Source organism: Cryptomeria japonica, chromosome 9 (assembly GCF_030272615.1).
Source record: "Cryptomeria japonica chromosome 9, Sugi_1.0, whole genome shotgun sequence".
NCBI lineage: Eukaryota > Viridiplantae > Streptophyta > Pinopsida > Cupressales > Cupressaceae > Cryptomeria > Cryptomeria japonica.
Window position 1 is genome coordinate 203,869,119 of NC_081413.1, and position 9,552 is coordinate 203,878,670.

General features: G+C 32.7%; 1 protein-coding gene across 1 annotated transcript; it reads left to right on the plus strand.

Annotated features, from left to right (window-relative positions):
• The first annotated feature begins 2,510 nt into the window (after window positions 1-2,510).
• LOC131038857 (cucumisin-like) lies at window positions 2,511-8,950 on the plus strand. The gene is made up of 12 exons (XM_057971412.1): window positions 2,511-2,517; window positions 3,869-3,894; window positions 3,996-4,099; window positions 4,255-4,352; window positions 4,447-4,593; window positions 5,029-5,134; window positions 6,533-7,049; window positions 7,258-7,361; window positions 7,488-7,712; window positions 7,805-7,913; window positions 8,069-8,282; window positions 8,406-8,950. Exons 1-12 carry the CDS (start codon window positions 2,511-2,513, stop codon window positions 8,948-8,950), a joined length of 2,202 nt encoding a protein of 733 aa, XP_057827395.1.
• The last annotated feature ends 602 nt before the right edge of the window (window positions 8,951-9,552 follow it).

Consider the following 9,552-nt stretch of genomic DNA (forward strand, 5'->3'; position numbering starts at 1 on the left):
AGTTGTCTACATTTTTAATAAAATTCCCACTAGTACACTTCACATGATGATGTTTAGAACTTTCAAATCTTGAGAGGGTGGGTGAATATCAACATATATTAAAACTTTAGCATTCATTCAACATTCATTCCATTATCATAAGTGAAGAAGTAAACAATAGAAAAACAAAATACTAATCACACAAAGACACATAAATTTTATGTGAAAAAATCAATGAGAGAAAAACCATTGTGAGAACTATCTCGCTATATGAAAAACTAATTACAAAGTTTCAAGCTTTAGGTCAAAGAAGATCACTACTCCTAATTTGGAATTGCAAGCTAAGGCAAACAATCTTAGGGCAAGATATAAAGGACTTGTAAAACATTGAAGATTACTTATTCAGGGAAACATACAAAGGACTTGAAAAATATCGAAGATCACTTCTTTAGGGAAAGATATAATAGATTCGATTACAAAGAGTAATAATTGTTGAACTAAGTAGAAACCCGTCATCTAAAATGCTAATCACAATTCACTGTTATAAACATCTGAAATTAACTACATCACTACTCATTTTCACTTGTGAATCTTTGCACAAATTCTCATTCAACACACACCATCACATGTCATCTTCTAAAATATATCTACCTTTATATATCATCGACAAAAAGAAAAAATATCAATTAGGTTGGCCTAATTAGATGTAACTTGTTAACTATAAATAGTTGGCCCAAAAAACAATCTGCAAAGGAATGTCAAAGAAAATATTAAAATATGTGAAGTATCACATGATGCTAGAACAACTTTCTATCCATCCCATATCAACACCTACAACTTTGCATGTTATCGCACATACCAAAACTGCATAGGTTAGCTCCAAAGGATAGAACCTTTGAAGCACACCAACTAAATTAAGTCAAAACATGATGTAGACAACCAAAACTCTTGCATATGCATAAAATAGCATCACCTAACACCAAAATAGATAAATCATTCAACCACACCACAAAAACAACTGAAGGTGGAGGAATGTAACACATTCTTGCAAACTATCAAACTATCACTGTAAAAGTCGATACTCAAACCATTACAACTTCAACTATAGGTTAAATGAGAACATACAAATTGGGATATATTAAGCATTTTCATCCATTGATAGCATGCTACAACTGCAAGCAATGATGAAGTGATGCACCACAATACGGACCGAAAAATTATGCCTAGTCTAACAAACTGTTCACTAGGATTTTAACATTTAGCCAACTTTAACTGCAGATCATAAAATATACCTCCAAAGTTATAAAAAAGTCATAAGATAATTGGATATACCATTTGAAGTAGCCGCAATCAATCTCCCCACATTAGTATGAACTCATAACCAATCCTCTAATATTGCATTACTCCTGAACATAACTAATCAACATCCTACAACAAGTTATCATCAATGAAAATAATTTTGGCATAAATGACATTGGAAAATCATATTTGCAATAGATGACACCTTATGAAGCCTAGTTTGAGAAAAAGCCTAGCATTAATTATTTTAATTTTTTTGATTATTTAACCTATGTTCGTGTAGTTAATCAAAAGAGACAAACTTTAGATCCAAAATGCGATTCATTCATTTATGTTCATTATAGTGAAAATTCACATTTATGAGATATGTTATCATGTGACTAATAGCATAATTGTGTCAATAGATATGCTTTTTTATTAATACCAAATTTATGTTCATCAAAAAATCTATGTTGAGATCTTAAAATCTATTTTGAATGGTGATATTATTCAAAATATTTATCATGGCCACCCAATAATATATTTTATTCCAAGTCCTAGAAATCCATCAAGTAGCCCCTCATCCATTTCTTTAGTTCCAATTGTAGTTCTTGCCTCAAGTCTAGCTTCTACAAGAAAGCCAAGAAACTTAACAAATATTTATCAAACGAGTTCAAGGTAAATGCATGTAGAGAATCCACTTTGTGAGCTAGAATTTTTTTTATTACATTCACATATTAGTTTTGAGTCATCTTGTTTTGAAGATGCATGTACTAATGAGGTTTGGATTCAAGGAACAAAAAATAGATAGGTTCTATTTATAGGAATGATACTTGGGTGTTTACAAAGCTTTCACTCAAAAGAAAAGGATTGGTAATAAGTGGATCTACAAGAGTAAGCAAGAGAATAATGACAACATTGAGAAAATGCAAGGCATGGCTAGTTGCATAGTTTTAATTTTCAAACCATTTAGATCAAATTGTGAGTCCTCTTCACATCAAAAGGAAGTATGTTGATAATTGATGCTAATAAAAGATACTACATAAGGTGCAACATTTCAAAATTCTAATTTTTCATGGAATGTGCAACTTGTACAATTTCTAGCACAATTTAAGATAGTTTTAATAACTTAATTTAAGAGAGTTGTGGATGAGAATGGACAACTAAGTTGACTCGGATGCTAGTTTTTTTAAGGGTATAGATGTTATAAATAATTTACCTTTGTATTGTTTTCAACAAGTCTCAATAAAAAAATGTCAGGTAATAGTTAAACAATTTGGAAATAATACAGTTTTTTTGTTTAATATGTTATTGAAAACCAATAAACGATGTAATTTTGTTTTCACTATTAAGTGGTATTGTGAGAGTTGTAGATGATTTTATATATCATTGGAAATTGATAAACAATATAATTTTTTTGTTGTTGTCTTCTTATTTGAGTTTATCAATTGATTGAAAAACTTGAGATCTATTCTAAAATCTTCATAGATTGTACTAAAAATATGCTCGAAAAATAAAAAAAATTTAATGTCAAAATAAAGATTGTGATGTCTTTTTAACAATTTATCTTTTAAGAATTTAAACTTGAACTTTAATTTATCTTATATATCTCGATTAAATGACACTATAATGAAAAAATATTTATATTAGAGAATGAGAATACCACCCCATCCATATGGAACTCAAGTTAAAAAGATGACTTAATTTCTTATAACCAATAAAGAAAAATTATTACCACATAGAGGGTGGTTTCAATAAAAAAAAAGACTTAGAAAATGAGATTTCAAACTACGAAATTTAAAACATAAGAAAATCTCAAATAATTGAATTGAAGAAATTAGAAAGATATGATAAAGTGAAAAGGACGAGATTTCAGAATAGTAAATGTAAAATACAAGGTCTTGTCAAATAATTTGATTCAATAAAAATGATTACGTGAAAAGGATGGAGTCGTGAAAGGATAAAACATCCAAAACAAACAAAGAGACAATTGCCAACAATTAAACACAGCAGCTTATAGGTGATACAAAACCGTAACGAATCTTTTATATATAGGTGCTGCACTTCTCTTTCAAAATGGCAATCAATCATTTTTTTATAGCAACCCTAATTTAAAAATATCCATCAATAAAATTATATGGTGTAGGAGTGCGTAACAGAATCTTCATTATATAAAAATATAATTGTAATTTTAAAGCTTCACTTGTACTTTCTGATTCATCGATTGTTTAAATATTCCAGCATAATGATAGATATGCACTTGTGTTTGGATTTAAGCTTTTTGTAGATGCCTTGAGTACTATCTTGTTACGTTCAATATATTCATATCATTTAATGATCAGTCAATTGAATTTTCCATTAAAAAATTAAAAAATTTATGAGTCGAACTCAATCGAAATAATGTAAAAGATTGAAATATAGGAAATGGCGGATTTAACAGAGTGCTAACAATGGCCTCTAGTATAAACAAGGAAACATTTCACCATAATTGTGTAGAATAGTTTTAGCAATACTAAAATCAGTGTTGCAATGGCAATCCTGCCAACAAACTATTTTCTTCTCTCGATGTTTTTGTTTTTGATAATGTTGCATTTTCAAATGCTTTGTGCAGCTCCATCTCCAGAGTTAGAGAGAAAGGTATGATTTTACTGTAATCATTCCTAAGCATTAAGTTTAACTAACTCTAGAGCATGTCAATAATGTTTACTGATGGATCAATATTTCTTGTGTCAAATTAGCTTTATGTTGTCTACATGGGCGCTACTCCAGGAAAAACTGATGAAAATTCCCAGAAAGCAGCTGCTTCTGTGTACCTTGGAATGCTTGAATCTGTATATGGAAGGTTATTATATGTCAACTGTAATCTACTTTCATGTTTAACTCAATGTAACAAATTTAGCTAACAATCAGATGACTTTGTAGTGATTTTCTTTTACTAGTTCACAATAAAATTGTTACAGGAGTTATGAGCTGATATAACTGTAGTATTGGTGACAGCTATGAGGGAGCTAACGAATCGTTAAGGTATAGTTATGGAAAGAGCTTTGGTGGGTTCGCAGCTATGCTCACTCCATCGCATGTCCAACAACTTTCAGGTAAACTAATTTCAAGGGGTATTGAATAAAAAGATGTATATATATATATAATTTGAAGGCTGCTTATATAGATTAATTTACTGTTAAATTGTAGATATGGATGGAGTGGTTTCTGTGTTTGAGAGCATGAAGTTCAAACCTTTAACAACTAGATCATGGGATTTCATCGGCTTTCCTGCATCTGCTCAAACAAATAATTTGGAGTATCAGAGCGACATCATTATTGGCCTTTTGGACACAGGTAAATGTGTCAGAAGAACAGAGTTTATGATTATAGTGTTATTTTGGAGTTTACTTCATAGCTTTTTATGGTTGAGACGTTATGGTCCTATGTACTGGGCCATTAAGGATAGATTTCGTAGTGACTTCTTAGATATAGGAAGCCAATAAAACAATGCAATTTGTTCCAGAGGATTGATACACTACACAAAAGACTATAAGAATTTGTTCTCTCTACGTAGTGTTTTTTTAATCTTTTTCCACCACGTTATGGTGTAAGGGACGTGATTTGTAATTAGATGCAAAATATAATTCTTAGAATTTGACACAGAATTCTCTCTTTGTTAAGACTATCTGAATCTTAATCATTTTTTTCAAGTACTTACAAAGAAAATGAGAGAGAGATTTATCTCATAATGATTTAATCATTAGTTTGCCCTTCTCTGTTGTGTTGTAGGAATATGGCCAGAATCAGAGAGTTTTATAGACACAGGATTTGGTCCCGTTCCCTCCAAATGGAGAGGAGGCTGCCACACAACATCAGATTTTCCTGCCTGCAACAAGTTAGGCTCATTCCTTTTATTTCATTACTAATATATTGGATAAATATTACTGTAGGATGCTTGACTGGGAGCGACGAAATGTCTAAGATTCTTTGAAGTATAGATATCTTTGGTCGCCACGACTAATTCTAGGAGTCTTGATGATTTTGTGAGATAGAATTAATGTGTATGCACACACCTAAGCAATCTCAAATGAGGGTGTTTTAATCTGGGTTCTAGCCCTGAAGTGTTTTACAACACTTCTGCTCGTGGCGTTTCCGGATTGCGCACCAACATCGTGAATCAATATTCTCTGTGAAAAGCCCTCCAATTTAAATTTTTTGAACAGCATTCACTTCATTCTAGCACAACATAGCTCTTGAAAAACATTCTTCTCATTCACAACACTCTCATTCTCATACCAGTTATCTTGCACTAAATACTGCAGTATTCCACCATTTTCATCTCATATTTGCAAGCCAAGATTTGTTGTTTTGGTCTCCCAAGGTACCATTAGACTTATTAACTTTAAACCATGCCACTAAAAGATTCAAACAATGCATCATCTGTCTTGTTTTGCATAAAGATTTACTCTGAAGTTCTCTTAAATTTAACCGGCTTATTTAGTGTGTCAAATTCAGTGATTCAAACAATGCATCATCTGTCTTGTTTTGCATAAAGATTTACTCTGAAGTTCTCTTAAATTCAACCGGCTTATTTAGTGTGTCAAATTCAGTGTATACATTTTGGCATGTCCGACCGGACTCTTGTCCCTTGTATCTAGCATTTCTTATTGCGGTTTTGGTGTTTTTCAATTTGTAGACCAAATTTTGTGTCAATTTTCATGTTTTTGGCAGTTTTTGTTGCATTTTTGCATCTTCTATTAGATTTGATTCTTACCGCTTTTTTGATCATTATTATCACATTTGTGGTCTCTTTTAGCACATCTATGACAGAGATTGTTGTGTTTTTGGTTTTCTATAATTTTTTTCTGATGCATTTTCAGTTTTTTTTGTTGCGTCTATGGCAGATCCAAGCAACCTCTTGTATAAAACGTGGCTTTGCATAATATGATTTGGAAAAGGATTAAATATAATTTTTTAGTGTTCAATTTTATTTCAACCATTTTAATTTATCTTCTTTTATTTTAAAAAGTTTTCTACATATCTTTAGTTGTGGATTTTTATTATTTTTAAAGCAGACTATTTCACCTCTTTAAAACAAAAAATTTAGATTTCTCCCCATGTTTAAAATTATCTATATACTTGAGTTACTTTCTTTAACAATTAAAAGAGGTATTCTAAATATTCATTTCCAAGAATACATTCTTTCATCATTAAAAAAGGCATTTGAGAATATCCATTTGTTTAAGGAAAATTAATGTATGTTATTTAGCTATACATATGGTTGAATTTGCAGAAAACTTGTAGGGGCAAAGTTCTATCGTAGTTTTTCCAATGATTATCCTGAAGGAGATTTCTTGTCTCCACGAGATGGAGAAGGCCATGGAACGCATACGTCCTCTACATCCACTGGAAATTTTGTTAAAAATGCAAGTCTTTATGGCATTTGCCAAGGAGAAAGTCGAGGTGGAGCCCCTGGTGCAAGGGTAGCTATGTACAAGGTTTGTTGGGTTGATGGTTGCGCTGGTGCAGATATTCTTGCAGCCTTTGATGATGCCATTTATGACAGTTTGGATGTTATTTCTGTATCGCTTGGCTATAGTCGTCCTCTCAACTACTTTGAAGATCCCATTTGCATTGGAGCATTTCATGCTATTCAAAGGGGAATTCTCGTAGCAAACTCTGCTGGAAACTCAGGACCTTATAGGCCATCTGTTATAAATAATTCTCCCTGGTCTCTGACTGTCGCAGCAAGTACAGTAGATCGCAAGATGGACACAGAAATTCGTCTAGGAAACAATGATTCTATAGAGGTAAAAGTCTAAAATCTTCTATGAAATGACATTTTTTACAGAGCTAATTGAACAATTTTAGCAAAACATTCATCAGCAATTGATGTTGTAAGCCAACAAATATTTTATTGTTGTTAGAAATTAAAATCAATCTTTCCTAATTAAAGTCATCTTTGCATGACACCTATGAATAAGCTGCTAGGGTCTCAATTTGAATAACTCTCTACAGGGAATTGCCATAAACACATATACGATGGAGAAACCATGGTATCCTTTGGTATATGGAGGGGATGTTGCTAATATTTCTGGAGGTTTCACTTCAGATAACTCTAGGTAAGAAAGGAAACATAAATGATTTCTAAATTTAACAAAAAAAAAATTGAAGTATATATGATACTACTTATTTCATTTGTTCTTCTATCAAAATTCTCAAAATTTATCAGTTCTATGAATCTTCAGTGGTTGTCTATTGGATTCTCTGGATCAAACAAAAGTTAAAGGAAAGATAGTTGTCTGCTATTACTATAGCGATCCTCCAGATTATTCAGTTCTTCTAGCTGGCGGTGCGGGTACTGTTATTATTTATGATGGAAATAATGACACAGCATTCACATGGATAAACCCTACGTCAATAATATCTACTAAACAGGGGGAAACTGTGTTGTCTTACATAAAGTCAACCAGGTAAATTGCATCAAATTTGTAATTTTGGTATGAAGATAAATACTTTGCGAGACATGGAAGATTATTAGTTATTAATTATATTTTCAAATCAGCTCTCCTGTTGCAAACATTCAAAAAACTACTACTCCCAAAGCACCTGCACCAATAGTGGCTTCATTCTCATCACGAGGTTACAATTCAATCACACTGGACATTCTCAAGGTATATTGCTTTTTTGTTCAGAACATTAGCTTAAGTTATAAAAAAAATCCTCTGAAAAGAAATCAATTCTCCGTACCCAAAACTGGTTAGAAGCTCCATTATAAGAAAGATTTGTTCCATGGAATGTAGTATGATATAACGACATGTGTTATCAGCCAGACATCACTGCACCGGGTGTGAACATCCTGGCATCTTGGGTCAAGAATCAGTCACTTACTGGGTATCCAGAAGACATGAGGTTTTCCAACTTTAATATAATATCAGGGACATCAATGTCATGCCCTCATGTTGCAGGGGCTGCAGGGTTTGTTAAGTCTTATCATATGGATTGGTCTCCAGCAGCTATAAAGTCAGCTCTCCTGACCACAGGTATTTGATTCTTTGAATCTATCTCTTATAAATAATGAACTTCTCTAACATTTTAATTACATAGAAAATCCTATGAGTAGTTTTGACAAAAGGAAATCTGTAACAGTTTAACTTGTGATGCAGCATTTGTAATGGATGAAACATTGCCTGGGAATGGGGATGCAGAATTTGGGTATGGGGCTGGTCAAATTAATCCAATGAAGGCAGTCGATCCAGGGCTTGTTTATGACACAGGTGTAAATGATTACATAAATATGCTTTGCAAGGAAGGTTACAATGATACCAGTTTGCGTTTAGTGACAGGAGACTTCAGTAGTTGCTACCTTGTACCACCATCTAAGAATGGAGGGCGAGAACTAAACTACCCTACAATAATGGTTGTTACTACTCCAGGAAAATATTTTCAAGCTAAATTTCCCAGAACTGTTACCAATGTAGGAGCTGCAGAAAGTATATACAAGGCCATTGTAAGTGCACCCTCTGGAATCAATGTCACAGTGGAACCAGACACATTATCATTCTCATCTCTAAACCAGAAGCTATCATATAATGTTACGATTGAAGGTGGATCCCTAGGTAATGAAACATTGCTTTCAGGCGCCTTGACCTGGAGCTATGGGAATTACACTGTGAGAAGCCCAATTACTGTGTATGCTCTTCCAATGTAGCTTTTGATTGAACTCAAATATTCCATAATAATATCTCAGTCCATTGTGTGCTAACACCTATATCTGCTTGCATTTTGTTAATCAAATTTTGGAAGAAATGGGCAGACATGGTTATATGGCATTAGTGTAAAAACTGTCTGCAAAGAATATGGGTGTGTTGGAAAGCTAAACTAAGTAAATCGAAACTTCAAACAATATTAAAAATTATTAAATACAAACTTAATTCACTCTTTCTTAGAATATCTTGTTATTATATTTATACCTTTAGCCGAGAAGGAGACAGCAGCTGGAGCAGAGCTTATTGTTCAAGGACGACTATACTATATTAGAACATCTTTCGATTTTAACACTCATTCTATAAGTTTAGTTCCTTCTAGCACTATCAGCACCTTATTAAAATGTTCTTTGTTCAAGATGGTCAATGTAGTTGAGGGTTCTCACTAGAAAGCATGCATCCCGCGATTATTTTTGCATCAAGTGCCCACGGCTATCGGCATATAGGAACAAGATTGTAGAATCTAAAACTGCCCCTGTTCTTGAAAATATATACTAACAGGGAGCAAGAAACAATAACAATAATAAAACTAGCAAGAGGTAAAAAC

Bases quoted from the DNA above. Each gene is read 5' to 3' on its own strand.
- LOC131038857 (XM_057971412.1), top strand. The intron at 4,594-5,028 runs GTAAATGTGTCA...GTTGTGTTGTAG, and splicing joins TATTGGCCTTTTGGACACAG to GAATATGGCCAGAATCAGAG. The intron at 8,283-8,405 runs GTATTTGATTCT...CTTGTGATGCAG, and splicing joins GTCAGCTCTCCTGACCACAG to CATTTGTAATGGATGAAACA.